The sequence below is a fragment of the Leptonychotes weddellii genome, chromosome 6 (assembly GCF_054177405.1).
Source record: "Leptonychotes weddellii isolate Sample4059 chromosome 6, ASM5417740v2, whole genome shotgun sequence".
Lineage (NCBI taxonomy): Eukaryota > Metazoa > Chordata > Mammalia > Carnivora > Phocidae > Leptonychotes > Leptonychotes weddellii.
In genome coordinates this window covers 96,764,576-96,780,831 of record NC_138374.1, presented here as the reverse complement: position 1 = coordinate 96,780,831, position 16,256 = coordinate 96,764,576, and the positions used below count along the sequence as shown (strand labels likewise).

Sequence of the window (16,256 nt, the reverse complement as noted above, 5' to 3'; positions counted from 1 at the left end):
CTATGCTTATTCAAGTTTGAAGGAAAATAATATATGTATTTGATATGATATGTAAGGTAAATCTGCTCCATGCTTATACAAACCATATATTTTTTTTTCGCTGTTAAAACAAATGAATTGCAATTCCCAGGAGAAATCTTGCGGATGACTCATATTGCCCGGGGCTTGGATTCTGATGGTGCTTTGCTCCTAGATATCGTTGTGAGTGGCTATGTCCTGCAGCTTCAGTCACCTGCTGAAGTCACTGTAAAGGTAAAATGTCAGGATAACTTGCCTTCACTGTTTTTTTGGAGTAATGGTAAGAGTAGCAATCAAAGATTCATAGAAAGAGCACGGAGACCTTTTGTAGTTTCCCTTGTTTGCTCAGGGGAATAAATAAACCACTAAGGTTAGAAATGCCTAGCTTGTCTTTGTATAGAAATCTTCAGCAATAAGTCTTTACACACTCTTACTGGTTTTATTACCAGTAATACTTACTGGTTTATTACTGGTCCTGTTTACCAGAACCAAAATCACTGCTGTGTAGATTTAAGTCATTTGTTTAATATTCTGCAGATAAGAAAAGTACTGTTATATAAAAGGTTTTGTATATCACCCATAAAGTAATTCAGAAACTAAAGAATGATAATCACCCTTTCACATCCTTTCTTTACTCTTTACCTACAACTTTGAGTCCCTTGATTAAACTATAATTTATGACAATAAAATGATGAAATCAGTGTAGTTACAATTAAAAGCTTCAAACTTTTTAAGTTATTTCCTAAGCACTACTCTACAATTACTCTTTTTTTTTAATTTTTTTTAGATTTTATTTATTTATTTGACAGAGAGAGGGAACACAAGCAGGGGCAGTGGGAGAGGGAGAAGCAGGCTTCCCGCTGAGCAGGGAGCCCAATGTGGGGCTCGATCCCAGGACCCTGGGATCATGACCTGAGCCGAAGGCAGACGCTTAACGACTGAGCCACCCAGGCGCCACCTACAATTACTCTTTTATTTAGAGCTACAGTTGACCCTTGAACAACATGGGGATTGGGGTGCCAACTTCCCTGGGCATTCAAAAATTACATATGACTTTTGACTCCAAAAACTTAACTACTAATAGCCTACTGTTGACTAGAAGTCTTACCAATAACATAAACAGTCAACACATATTTTATATGTTATATGTATTATGTACTGTGTTCTTACAATAAAGTAAGCTAGGGAAAAGAAAATGTTAATAAAATCATAAGGAAGAGAAAATACACTTACAGTACTGTACTGTATAAAAAAAATCATATACGGGCGCCTGGGTGGCTCAGTTGGTTGGGCGACTGCCTTCGGCTCAGGTCATGGTCCTGGAGTCCTGGGATCAAGTCCCGCGTCGGGCTCCCTGCTGGGCGGGGAGTCTGCTTCTCCCTCTGACCCTCCCCCCTCTTGCGCTCTGTCTCTAAAATAAATAAATAAAATCTTTAAAAAAAAAAAAGTCATATACGATGATCCACACAGCTCGAATCATGTTGATCGGGATCAACTGTATATATGTCTGGCCCCTTAGCCTTTATTTTTCTCATTCTGGATCTCACCATACCCTCAGAAAAAATAATAGGATGAACCATGCTGATCCTCAAATCTATACCGTCTTCCTTAGGATTACACAGAGGACTACATTCAGACAGGTCCCGGGCAGCTGTACGCCTACTCAACCCGGCTGTTCACCATTGATGGCGTCAGCGTCCCATACATGTGGAACCACACCGTTTTCTATGATGAGGCCCAGGGAAGAATGCCTTTCTTGGTAGAAACACTTCATGCTTCCTCTGTGGAATCTGACTACAACCAGTTAGAAGAGACACTGGCGTTTAAAATCCATGCTTCAATTTCCAAAGGTACCTTGGGTAGAGGGAAGTCCAGATCATTTTTCCATCCAGTCCTTTCTAAAAGGGTAAAAGAGGAGTGCCTGGCTGGCTCAGTAGGTACAGCATATGGCTCTTGATCTCAGGGTTGTGAGTTCAAGCCCCACATTGCATGTAGTGATTACTTAAAAATAAAACTTAGGGGGAACAAAGGTATTTAATTCCTAAAAAAAAGGGGGGGGTGAAAGAATTGCATCATTGTCATTCAGAATAAGGATATTAGGGCATAGACTAAACCTAATGATATCAGGTTTTCATGTATGTTGTCTCTGTTTTGTGGGAGGCAATAAACCCAGTCCCATGGGAGTTCTAGTACATTTGGATTACGAACTAATATGCTTCTCTATATAACATGGCGGAGTTATTGTTCTGTTCTAGATATGCAGAAAGGTTTAAAAAATATATCCTTGTCAGAATGATGTTTTCTTTGGGTGCTCAAGCCCATTGTTCTTGTTCTGACTCATATTTGTCAAGGAATTTTTTTTAATTCCTGAAACATAATGTAAAGGTATATCTCAATCTAAATCAGTAAAAAAAAGAAAAAAAAGAAAAAGTTTCCATATTTTAAAAGCAACTTTTAAAAATTGTGCAGCAATAATCAGGATTCCATCTGTCATTTCTTACTCCTGGACATTATAATTTTTCAACTGCTTTTCATTTTCTAAGCATAGTTTTTTTTTTCTAAATATTTTATTTATTTATTTGACAGAGAGAGACAGACAGTGAGAGAGGGAACACAAGCAGGAGGAGTGGGAGAGGGAGAAGCAGGCTTCCCGCTGAGCAGGGAGCCCAATGTGGGGCTCGATCCCAGGACCCTGGGATCATGACCTGAGCCGAAGGCAGATGCTTAAAGACTGAGCCACCCAGGCGCCCTGTAAGCATAGTTCTATGACCTTTGATATCAGTGGTTTTTCTGTACTGTCTAGTTCTTTGATGTGTCTGTGCACTGAGATCTCTTTCTGGTCATAATAGGCACCCAAACAATCAGCATCCCATGTTCCATGAAGTTTTGACACTAGGAGATACTTGCATGTGGTTATGTTATAGACACTAAGTATTTGAATGACTTTAACTCTGAACTCTAGGATCCTATGAGTACAGTTAAAATGATTCATATTGGGCACCTGGGTGGCTCAGTTGGTTAAGCGACTGCCTTTGGCTCAGGTCGTGATCCTGGAGTCCTGGGATTGAGTCCCGCATCGGGCTCCCTGCTCGGCAGGGAGTCTGCTTCTCCCTCTGACCCTCCCCCCTCTCATGCTCTATCTCATCCTCTCTCTCTCAAATAAATAAATAAAATCTTTAAAAAAAATATTCATATTGGCCTTTGCTATGAGCTGGCTTTCCTAAAATAGATCCAGGTAGATTTTAAATATCATTTTATTATATCATGCTCAGCAGATACACTACTCATTTTCTCAGTCTACTCTTGTTTTCATCACTTGTGCACATGACTATTTTCTTCATCAACACCTATCAACTATGTCATTGAATTTGAGATCATAGTAATCTAGGAGAACGTGTTCACATTTTTTTGAGATGATCACAGATTCATGAAGCCTCAGAGCCAGTGAAGCCCCTAGCCCCCCACCACCTCCACTCCCATGTTGCCAGCACCACCTCATTTTACTGTTGTCATGCATGTTCAGGTCACTGGGATAAAGGAAAAGAGCCACTGGAATGAAGAGTTATGTTTCTCTTCCTCAGTAATGCCCACTTTTCAGGTATAACTTCTGTTTCTACTTTTTCCAGTACTCCATATAATTAAAAGAAGACAACTTTGCATAAGACTTTGGTTAAAAATGAATTTACATCATCTGGGACGAGAAGAATTAAAATTATTTTTAAAAATCATGTATACTTTTTACTCAATCATGTAAATTCTCTAAGCCTGAACTGCTTGAAGATCTGTAACGGTGTAGTTGGGGAATCTGGATCCCACAATAGAAGAAAACACACTATAGGACATTTATAACCCCTTACTATTCTTAGATACTATGATTTTATGAATTACATCTGATATCTGTGCACATTTGTTTGTTGAGGTTCCTGTGAATTACAAGAATTGGGTACTTAAAATTTCTTTTTAAGTAACCACCAGGGGGCAAGCTTGCATTCTTGGTTGCTTAACCACCTTGTTTTCTGCTCTGTGTTGGGTCTAGACTAGAGCTATGATTACAATGCAGTTAGAATCACCTAAAAAGCTTGATGAAAGTTCATATTTCTAGGCACAAAGGCTTTGGCTTAGCTAGTCTAAGGTAGGGCCTGAAAGTCTGTATTTTTAACACAGCCCCTAAATGATTCTAATGTATCTGATCTGCACACTGGCATTTGGAAACTGCTGGTCAAGTCAACTCACAAACATAAACCAATATAATTTTTTTTAATTTTATATATTTAAAATAAAATGGATTTACTTTTAAAATATAATTACAAAATATATTTATATTTTACAAATTAATCGGAAGGCATCAGAAACAATGAAGGAAAGATAAATTTAACTACAAATAAGTTTTTTAAAACTTCTTGATGGGAGACAATGACAAAATTGAGAAGCTAAAATATATACCAAGAAAGAATATCTGCTTTACATATTTTTTTTTAAAGATTTTATTTATTTATCTGAGACAGAGAGAATGAGAGAGACAGAGAGCACATGAGAGGGGGGAGGGTCAGAGGGAGAAGCAGGCTCCCTGCCGAGCAGGAAGCCCGATGCGGGACTCGATCCAGGGACTCGATCCAGGGACTCGATCCAGGGACTCCAGGATCATGACCTGAGCCGAAGGCAGTCGCTTAACCAACTGAGCCACCCAGGCGGCCCTCTGCTTTACGTATTATAGACAACTATGATGAACCTTAATGTGTACAAGGCTCTTAAAAATCAATAAGAAAAGGCATCTGGCTAGCTCAGTCAGTAGAGCGTGTGACTCTTGATCTTGGAGTCATAAGTTCAAGCCCCACATGGGTGTAGACCTGCTTTAAAAAAATAAAATAAAAAGCACTGTAAAAAAAATCAATAAGAAAAAGACAACACCTAGTAAAAAATACATAAAGGCTGTGAACAGGAAATTCACAAAGGAAGAAATAATAATGACAAAATGAATGTGAAAAACTGTCTAACTTCACCAATAAGCAAAGAAATACAAACTAAAACAATGAGGTACCATTTTCCAATTATCATTGTTAGAGATTTGAAAATAAGATAACCACTCAGCATTGTATTTCAATATGAAAATCTTTAGACATTACTATACTAGAAGATATGAGAGAAGTATTCATAATGGCTGAACCTACATATAGATCTCTGATGTGATTTTTTTTAACATTTAATAATTCTTGGTAATGTATAGAATAAAACAATGTACAGTCAACCTTCAGTTTATAGGACAGTTGCATTCCTGGAAAATTCATTGTATATTTTAATCACACAAAAAATGTTTAATATGTGGAAGATATGTTCTAGTCTTCAATAATTACATAGAACTTTCTCACTTCCATGAAAATCTTCCAAGGCAAGGGACAAATCTTCATCTTGCATCATTATCCCAAACATTGCAGTATTATAAAACTTGCCCCAGGGTCTGCCCACTCACTAAATTTTAATAGGCCTCTCTATCATCAAAACAACCAAAGAATCTCCACAAAACATCCTAAATGTTACCTAATAGAAGATATCCCCCCCATTGAGAACCTAAAATCTAAAGCTACTATCAGATAATAACTTATATGACACATCTTTTCCACAATTATAACTTCCAACACAGTGCCCCACACAATATACTGGTTGTAGTAAGGAATTTATGAATCAGTGAATAAATAAAAATGAAGCATGAATTATAATGACCACCTGGTTGTATTCTTGAGTTCAGTGGTTGAAACAGACTTACATCTAAATCCTTGCTCTTGTTTATATTAGCTCTTTGACTTCAGACAATTTACATAATCTCTGTCTCAAATTCCTCTTCTGAGTTGTAAGGTTTGAATGAAATAAAGTACAGGAACTCACAACACTGTGTGACACACAGCAACCATTTAATAACCAGATAGCGAGACGCGCTGGACATTTCTGTCTCATCCATCTTCTTCCCATTTTCCTCCAGATACAGGAAAATAGATGCTGTCAGGGTCGTTTTTATACTCACGGTAGAAATGGATCAGGAACCTCTGCTTTCTCGTCAAGGTTTTAAGCAGTTTGGTTACCTAGAAATAGCAAATTGGACTCTCCTTTTTAGTCAAAGAAATTTTCACTGGAGTAGTGTTTCTTACACTCTCCAGATACATAGATATATAAAACAGTTTTGAACAGTTTCATGTCCTCAGCAAAGCTCAAACAATATTGTTATCAGAAACTCTCCAAAGTAAAATGAATTTGAAAAATTAATACCTGGACTCCTTCTATAAAAAGCACCTAAAACAATAAGAAAAACAAGCACGGTTTTATGCATTTAGAATTGAAAGAAATCAAAGATAATTTCTAAGAGCTTGAAAATGAACTGAATATACGATGTGATTTAAATAAAACTTCCTTCAAAAGAAATTTATTATTTTAATGATTATCTTTTAGTTTGTGTGTGTGTGCTCATATGCACACACATATTACTTCGGTAACTCAAAAGGTGTTTTATTTAAGTTTCTACAGGTCAGTAATGTTTGAAAAATATTAGCTAAATTGCTTAAACCAGTCAAGGCAGAATTACTTTCTAAGGAAAGAGATTCCTATCTAGCTTATTTATTCTTGTTAATATGTTTGTTTCTGACATCTACCTTAAACCTATTCTATCACAATATACCTATTTCCCCTTTCTTGGACTACACGGGAAAGGAAAACACTTGGTCACACATATGGGACTTCGACCCAGATGCTTCACATTGCAAATGGAGAAGATCCACAAAAGGAGAGGGTTTCTTCATTAGAGCTTCTGATTTTCACTGGTATAAATTATTTTAAGTGACTTGAAAATAGTGCTCCTAATTCTAAAACAGACAGAGGAATAGGACTTTGCCGGTGGTTATGCCTGGCATACACATTGATCTTGGATCCTGTTCATTATCACAGAATGGTTTTATTTCATTTTTTTATTAGTGTAAACAAACAGAAAATCTGTTTCCAATGGCTGCTTGCCAACAATCTCTGGACTATGATTCATTTAGTTCTTGGTTGGGGAACAGGAAAAGTTTTCCATTCCTGCTTGTTTTCACCTATTGCATTTGTTGTGTGAAATATTCCATCTTTGGCATATGTTCCCAGGGAAGAGTGTCCTGGAAACAAACAAGGTGCTAACATTCTAACAAGCCGGTTAATTTGGCTTTTCTCTCTGTGGTAGGAGATCGCAGTAATCAATGCCCCTCGGGATTTGCCTTAGACTCAGTTGGACCCTTTTGTGCTGGTAAGAACGGGAATAATACATTTTTATTTTTATAAAAAATGTTAGTAATGGAATCCATTTAATGGACATCTATTGCCATTTTGCTAGACATCTAATTATCACAACAGTCTTATAAGTGTCCCATTTTACAGGCGAGGGAAGTTGAGATGTGAAGAAGTTAAGGGGGGTGCCTAAGATCACTCAGCTACCAAGTGTCAGAGCTAGATTTGAATTTAAGGTAGCTGCAAAGCATGTACTCTTTCAGTTTGACCACAATCAAGTGTGTCAGGGATCATGATCAAGTACAGAGGTGGAGTGAGCATAGGGACAAAACACTGGACGCTGTCTGGTCATTTGATTGCCTTGGATGTGAAACATAATAATAATCCAACTCTAAGTCACCTAATCCTAGAATTGCTTAGAGGATAGGGCAGGACTATGCAGGACTACTGACTAAGCCAGCCTCATTCAATCCAAGTACCAGTACAAGAGGGTCACAGATAAGTAAACAGCTGTGTAAATGGCTAGAGTAGCTTAAGTTTGCATACACCGTGCCTTTCTTTCACTGGTAGGCGATATAATGTAGTATATAGTGGTAGAAAAGTGGTCTTTAGAAACTATACTGTCCAGGTTCAAATTTCAGCTCTGCCAATAATAACCTGTGTGACCTTGGGCAATTTACTTAACCTCCTTGTTCCTCAATTGTATCATGCAAAATGAGGAGAGTAATAAAAATATCTGTCTCCTAGAAATGTTATGAGGAATGAGTTAAGGTAGGTAAAAAAACATTTAGGTCACAGGAAATGGTCATTGTATCTTAGCTGTCTTCTTGTTGTTTTAGAATTAATCTAAACATCCAGTCACTATCGAAGATAATTTGGGGACCCAAAGTTAATTTTTATTTAGCGTTTCTATTTTGTGGCTCTTAGAGAATTTTCTGTTACATTTGATTCAGTGCATTGTCCTCTGTAAGCAACTGTTTTATGAACAACTCTTTTCATGGACTTTAATAACTCCTAGAAAGCAGGGGGTTTACCTGTGAATGGGGCCTTTTTGTTTCTTGTTTCAGATGAAGATGAATGTGCAGCTGGGAGTCCCTGCTCCCAGATCTGCCACAATACCGTGGGAACCTATTATTGCTCCTGCTCAAAAGGCCTCACCATAGCTGCAGATGGAAGGACTTGTCAAGGTAGTCACAAAGCTAAGTCTACTAGACACAGTCAAGCAATGGTCACAGAAAGCTCTGGCCTGGGAAAAGGGTGGTAGAGCAATGCTCTTCTTTCCTACTCTTTCTGCCGCCATGTTCGCAATAAACAGAGATCTCCAGACAGGTTGAGAAAGGAACAGGGAACACTGCTCCCACGCTGGCTTCACGTGGGGCGCTGCGCAGGCAGCGAAACCTGTAGCCACTCACTTCCTCCGCACAACACCATGAGGAGGGACAGGCAAGACTAGTATCATGTTCATTTTACAGTGACAAAACTAAGAAATAAAGAAGTTATAGAGAATTTAAGTAAAGTGCACAACCCCAGTAGCACTCTGGGAACATTAAAAAAAATGCTTTGTTTTTCAATATAGTTGACACATAATGTTACGTTATTTTCAGGTGTGCAACTTAGGGATTTGACAAGTTTATACACCGTGCTGTGTTCACCACGAGTACAGCTGCCATCTGTCCCAATTCACCACTATTACAATGACATTGATTGTGTTCCTCATGCTGTACCTCTTATTCCCATGACTTATTCATTCCATAACTGAAAGTCTGTACCTCCCACTCCCTTCCAGCCATTTTGCCCATTCCCTCACCCCAAAAAAACAGTTTTTATCAGACTCTACATATACTTCAAAATTAGAATTGTGTGAGAATCTGGTTTATAAGGAAATTTTAAAATGATGAAGAGGAAAGGATTTCTCCTCTACGTCTGAGGAGACATCCTTCTAAATGCAAAAGAGAGACAGAGTAAGGGTTTAGGAGGGGAGAGGAATAACGTTCATGGAATTTCCAGTATGGATTGAGCACCTTGTATACATTATTTCCTTTAATTTTCAAAGCAATGCTGAGAGACAGATATTATCCTCACAAAGCAACGCCGAGAGACAGATATTATCCAGATGAGAAAACTGAGATGTCAGATAGGAGAAGTAGCTTTTTTAAAGCCATGTAATTTGGCAGCCAGGCTGGACGTGCATGTGGCGCCGTATTGGGAGAGTTCCTGCATCCCTGTGAAGATGACATAGTTTGTAAATGTACTACAGATGAAAATAAGGTGCCTTATTTCAATGCTCCAGTTTATTTAGAGAACAAAGAACAAATTGGTAAAGTGGATGAAATATTTGGACAAAGAGATTTTTATTTTTCTGTTAAATTGTCCAAAAATATGAAGGCATCTTCCTTTAAAAAACTTCAGAAGTTTTATATAGACCCATATAAACTGCTACCACTGCAGAGGTTTTTACCTCGACCTCCAGGTGAGAAGAGACCTCCAAGAGGTGGTGGCAGGGGAGGTCGAGGAGGAGGAAGAGGCGGAGGTGGCCGAGGTGGTAGAGGTGGTGGTTTCAGAGGTGGAAGAGGAGGTGGAGGTGGAGGCTTCAGAGGAGGAAGGGGTGGTGGTGGTTTCAGAGGTGGAAGAGGAGGTGGAGGTGGAGGCTTCAGAGGAGGAAGGGGTGGTGGTGGTTTCAGAGGGAGAGGACATTAAGTGTAACAGTTGACAGAGAAACTTCCTGCATGATCTACTTCTATGGATCAGAAACTTGTTTCTTGAGCAAGTCTTGAAGAACTGGTCATTTTCTGACAGTCGGACTAAAATGTCAACGCCATGCAAAAATGAGTGCAACAGAATAGACTGTTTTGCTCTAAAAGAGTATGAACAAATGTTTTAATGTTTTGTACAATGATTGGAACTTTGTGGGTGCTTAATGGGCAGTTTTCATTTGAAGCATACTTGGACTTTTTAAAATAAAATGTTTTATTTAAGTTATAAAAAAATAAAATAAAGCCACATAATTTGTCAGTGGTTTAATGGATGGGTTAGTCTGCAAAGATACCACACTATGCTCCTATGAGCTTGTCATCAACTTAACCTACCTGAAATGACTCAACCAAATTGTTCAGCATTCTTGCTCTCATATATTTTCAAGTATCATTTATTGCTTTTCTTATCTCCATTTCATAGCAGGTTCTTGGGTTGGTTTTCGTCAACCTGCCTTAGTTGAATGACTCATTTTGTTGCAGATATTGATGAGTGTGCTTTAGGTGGACACACCTGCCATGCTGGTCAGGACTGTGACAATACCATTGGATCCTATCGCTGTGTGGTCCGTTGTGGAATGGGCTTTCGAAGAACCTCCGATGGGCTGAGTTGCCAAGGTATAAAAATGGAGTTCCTTGCTTTATCTTCATTATACTAAGAATTAAAACCCTCTGCCTTTTGAATCATTTAATGTAAACTCCATTTTATAGATGAGCTCCTTGATAAGGTTTTCAGATGTAATATTCCATGGTTATTTTAAATGGATTTATAGCACAGTGGTTTTGAATGATAACATTTGCCTATTATATTTGAGAGAAGAGATTATATAGCACGATCTTAATAGATTCTATTTCATAAAACTTCATTGCATAAGACTACCAGATATTTACTGCAGGATTTTTTTAAAAGACTTTATTTATTCATTTGAGAGAGAAAGAAAGAGAGCGAGCACGAGTGGCAGGGAGAGGCAGAGGGAGAGGGAGAAGCAAACTCCCTGCTGAGCTGGGAACCCAATATGGGGCTCCATCCCAAGACCCAGAGATCAGGACCTGAGCCACCCAAGTGCCCTATTGCAGGATTTTTAATAGACTTTATTTTTTAGAGAAGTTTTAGGTTCACAGCAAAATGGAGTGGAAGGTAAAGAAATTTCTCATGTACTCTCTGACCCAAATCCTGCATAGCATCTCCTACTATCAACATCCTGCCCCAGAGTGGCAAAATTCTTACCAAGGATGAACCCACAATGACACATCATTATCACCCAAAGTTCATCATTTATATTAGGATGCACTCTTGGTGTTGTACACTGTATGGATTTTGACAAATAATAACATGTATCCTATATTATACTATCATGAAGAATAGTTTCCCTACCCTAAAAATCCTCTGTGCTTTGTTTATTCATCCCTCACTTCCCCCAACCTCTGGCAACCATTGAGCTTTTTATTGTTTCCATAGTTTTACTTTTTCCAGAATGTCATATAGCATGTAGCCTATTCAGATTGTCTTTTTTTACTTAATAATATGCATTTAAGTTTCCTCCATGTCTTTTCATGGGTTGATAGCTCTTTTCTTTTCAGTGTTGAATAATATTCCATTGTATTAGTGTACTATAGTTTATTAATCCATTCAGCTACTGAAGGATATCCTGGTGCTTCCAAGTTTTAACTTTAATTCTGAATAAAGCTGCTATCAGGGTTTTTTCATGGAGGCAGAAATAGTGGATACAAAATGGAATGCCTATCAATAGTAGAAAGAGTGAGTGAATTATGGTACATCCACACCATGAGTCATTGTGCAGCCATTATAAAGAATGAAATGCAGCTCAACTGTTTCCGTGTTGAATTGTTGAGTGAGAACACCAAAATGTAGAAAAGTATACGTAACTTGTATAGAAAAGATTATGTGCCTAGAAAACAAACAATAACCAAAGATAAAGGAAATGGATTTATATATTTACATAGAGATATATATGTGTACACAGAAGAGATATGTTCTTATTTATACTAGATTGTCAGTACAGATTGGCTTTAGTGGACAAGAAGGTAAAAAGGGATAAATGAAGCCAAGAAAAAAGAAAGAAGAAAAAACTACACCAAGAAAATATTTTTGAAGCACATGATCACATTTATGCATTTATATTAACATGCAGATTTTGAAAGATTAAAAGAGCTCATACACCTGAAACTAATATTACGCAGTTTGTTAACTGGAATTTAAATAAAAACTTTAAAAAATTTTTCAAAATAAAAGAGCTCAAATAGAAAACAAGTACAAAATAAGACACAGGCAACCTTGAGTTTGGGAATGTAAGATGGGGACATAAAGAACTTAAGTATGGCTATTGTTCCTTTGAAGGGTTTGGAATAGAACAGTAGAGAAGTAGAAGGAACTTGAGATTGTAGAATACAGTCCTGAGAGAGGGACTGTATTAGGGTAGAAAAGATTTGATTATGTCCATAGGGTTATGGGAAAGATGACCATAAGGAGGAAGGACTTTAAAAATGCACAAAAGGAGGGAATGATCAATGGACCACAGTCCTCATCTTGGTGAGGAAAGAGGAGATGGACTATAGAGCTCAAACACTCAAATAGAGGGACTTTTCTCACATGGGAGAAAAGGTCTCTCTTCCTCTGGGACTAGAAGGAGAGTTTTGGAAAAGGTACATAAAACAGGCAAATGCACATGAATTGGGGGAATTCATGCTTGCATTTTTTTTTTATTATACCATGCCCCACATGGTGTTGGGAAGATTAATTTGGCAATGACTGTAGACAAGGAAAAATGCTAAAGTTGCTGCCGTCAGGCACAAGGTGGTCAAGATCTGCATCAGGCTAACAGCAGCAAAAATGGGGAAGAAAGGCCAATTGCAAAAGATACTGCAGAAGACCTTGGCTTTCCCCCCACCCCCCCATCTTCAGTCTGTCAGAAACATTCCAGGGCTGAAACTTCTTAGAAACAGACATGGGAGCCATCTGGTAGGGTAGTTAAAGTAGAGGAGTCTTGCATCCAAATAGTTCCAAGTCACTGGGAAATGTCTACCTCTGAAGAGAGGTATGGTCTCCAGCAATTAATCCAATCAATTATCTGGCAGATCATATGAGAGCAATTTTATTGGATTCATTTTAGGAAAGATCTTAAACATAATAATGATAAAAGATCATTAAAATGTTAGACATCTGAAATAAATTAACTCAGTTTCCTAACAGCATATAATGAAAGTTTTGTTTTGTTTAACAGATATTAATGAATGTCAAGAATCCAGCCCCTGTCACCACCGCTGTTTCAATGCCATAGGAAGTTTTCATTGTGGATGTGAACCTGGGTATCAGCTCAAAGGTAGAAAATGCGTAGGTAAGAAAAGGGCTTTAAATTCAAAGCAATGACATCTTTGTAATTTCTAGGTATTCAATCTAATCCATATGCTGTGTCCTGGGCTGGATTCATACATAGGATACCTCTTTCCATCATGTATGTAATCCATGCAAAAACAAAGTGGAAGCAAATGCTATCCTTTACAGGTTTCATTTTCTAATTACATAACCATTTTTTAGCATTTCCCTATTGGATTTACCAAATTTTTTCACAGAAGCATAATATATATGGTTACATATATAAAGTTATATATATATATTATTTATTTGTTTATTTTTCTAAGAGGAGGTAGTGGTTGGTATGGCTACCAAGTATGTGGACTAATTTTTTTTAAATTTTTATCCTTCTGTTTTAAAGATTTTTATTTATTCATTTGACAGAGATAGACACAGCGAGAGAGGGAACACAGCAGGGGGAGTGGGAGAGGGAGAAGCAGGCCTCCCGCAAAGCTAGGACCCCGATGTGGGGCTCGATCCCAGGACTCTGAGATTATGACCTGAGCCGAAGGCAGACGCTTAACGACTGAGCCACCCAGGCGCCCCTATCCTTCTGTTTTAAAATAGTCTGTTACTTACCTTGATGGATTTAAACACTTTACCCTTAAACAATAATTATATAATTAACATCTTTATCCTTAAAATCCGAAGGTATGATTTCTATGGAAAAGTAGAAGAAATCATTTTCTCAATCTTCATTACCTTTTTTCTTTTATCAAGACGTGAATGAATGTCGACAGAATGTATGCAGACCAGATCAACACTGCAAGAACACCCGCGGGGGCTATAAGTGCATTGATCTTTGTCCCAACGGAATGACCAAGGCCAAAAATGGAACCTGCATTGGTGAGTGTATGGCTATTTCAATGACTGAGATCCACTTGCCATTGACACCCCAAGTAAGGCATCTGTTTGTAAGACTAATGATTAAATTTAATCTCACAAGGAAATTTTTCTTTTATCACAGGTTTTTTACTCCCACTTCTAGTATGTTTGAACTGTGGGGTCCCAGGCTCATGGCTATACCAAGAAATGGAAGCTCACCATGGAAGCTTATTACCATTTTGAGCTCCCATCAATTACACGTTTGCTTTACACAGTTTAATGTCTACACAGATTAATATTATTTCACATTATGTCTATGAAATTCAGTGTTTGTATGTTTAGAATTTCACAGGTGGTTAAGAAAAGCTTATACAGATTTATTAAAAGTTCATAATATTTTATTTTAGAATTGAATATTCTTTCAATGTCAAATGAATGACCAGACAAATAAATTATATTCTCCCCCTAAGTTTGTTCTTTCTGTGCCAGTCTGCCTTAATTAACACAACTATAAAATAAAAATGAAACAGATAGCATTCCTCCTCTCATGCCCCTACAATCTACTGGAATAGATTGGCTAATTCCACTTTCCTCACCAAAAGGAAAAAAATACTGTAGTACAAGGGAGAATGAAATGTCATAAAAGAGGTACAAATAAAATTGTACGAGAGTACTTGAAAGAGTGATCTATCTAATAGATGTCATGGCAGTGATCACATTTAAATATCGCCTTGAATGGAATGGTAATAATAGGTGGACATGGTGGAAAAAGGAAGGAGAGTCCCATAGAAGGGGAAAAGGGCTGGGCTTGGAGAAAACAGGTTAAAATTCATCCTTCTTGGATGCTTGGGTGGCTCAGTGGGTTAAGTGTTTGCCTTTGGCTCAGGTCATGATCCCAGGGTCCCAGGATCAAGCCTTGCATTGGGCTCCCTGCTCGGCGAGGAGTCTGCTTCTCTCTCTCTCTCCCTCTGCCTCTCCCTGCTCATTCTTTCTCTTTCTTTCTCTCTCTTTCTCGCTCTGCACTCTCTTTCTCAAATAAATAAATAAAATCTTAAAAAAAAAAAAGACACTGAGGACATGTGGGGTTTGAGTACTGGTAAAAGATGGACATGGAGAGGACCAGCCAGCAGCCAGAAATGTGGGGTTGTAGCTAAGACACAATGTAGTACTATTGCTGTAAGGCTACATCAACAAGCTTACTAGAGTCACTAGTATAAATAAGACAGCCAAAGGTGGAGGGAGTAGAGAGAAGAGGGCTACAAAGCTGAGAACCAAACCCTTTCCACAGTAGGCAGCAAGAGAAGGAAAAGGAGCCAGTTAATAAGTGGCAGAGCTAGAACTTGAACCCAGGTCTCAGCCACGTGGTGAGAAATGCAACCGTTGACAATTCTAAAGAGTTTTCATTTTAAATATAATGACTTTAGGCTTTGAAAGAGGAAGTGTTATTACTTTTTATTGCCTCTGTGTCTGTAGATATTGATGAATGTAAAGATGGGACCCATCAGTGCAGATATAACCAGATATGTGAGAATACGAGAGGCAGCTATCGCTGTGTGTGTCCCAGAGGTTTCCGGTCTCAAGGAGTTGGAAGACCCTGTATGGGTAAGTTACCAGGAACTCTTACTGAGTAATAAAGCTCCTAACATAATTTCTTAGCCTTACCAACTTGATCAGGACCACTCTCTAATCTCAAATGTTTTCTTGGGACAATTAGAAAATGTGTTAAGTTGGTGTAAGTAATTTATAACATAATTTGAATTACTTCTTAAAGATTTTTCACTGAGTTCAGTTTGCACTGACATTTAAAGTGATAATAATCGCCATTTACAGAGTGCTTACTATACACTACACATAACAGAGTGAGGTTCCAGTATAGTTACCATGGTGACTTAATTATGAAGGTTATCTCATTGATGATCTCTCTATGCACATGGCGTAAATATTTGCACAGATACATTCTAGTTGAATATGAAGCATAATTGAGTGTAATACGAAGGTTTAGGCATGAGGGATTAAAATGTGAATATACAGTTTTAAGTAAGTTGATA

At 37.9% G+C, this 16,256-nt stretch overlaps 2 protein-coding genes across 2 annotated transcripts in view; both read left to right on the top strand.

Moving 5' to 3' along the window:
• Positions 1–16,256, top strand: part of HMCN1 (hemicentin 1) — a 420,986-nt gene that overhangs the window by 389,721 nt on the left and 15,009 nt on the right. The window contains exons 91-98 of the mRNA XM_081823192.1: positions 131–252; positions 1,631–1,868; positions 7,217–7,279; positions 8,328–8,447; positions 10,494–10,628; positions 13,253–13,366; positions 14,104–14,229; positions 15,682–15,810. Of these exons, the coding sequence (XP_081679318.1) occupies positions 131–252; positions 1,631–1,868; positions 7,217–7,279; positions 8,328–8,447; positions 10,494–10,628; positions 13,253–13,366; positions 14,104–14,229; positions 15,682–15,810 (1,047 nt within the window). The remainder of the gene's footprint in view (positions 1–130; positions 253–1,630; positions 1,869–7,216; positions 7,280–8,327; positions 8,448–10,493; positions 10,629–13,252; positions 13,367–14,103; positions 14,230–15,681; positions 15,811–16,256) is intronic.
• On the top strand, positions 9,427–10,487 carry LOC102726170 (H/ACA ribonucleoprotein complex subunit 1; the record flags this gene model as incomplete). Its single annotated transcript, XM_081822979.1, has 1 exon — positions 9,427–10,487. A coding segment is annotated over one exon (531 nt), but the record flags the coding sequence as incomplete, so codon positions are not given.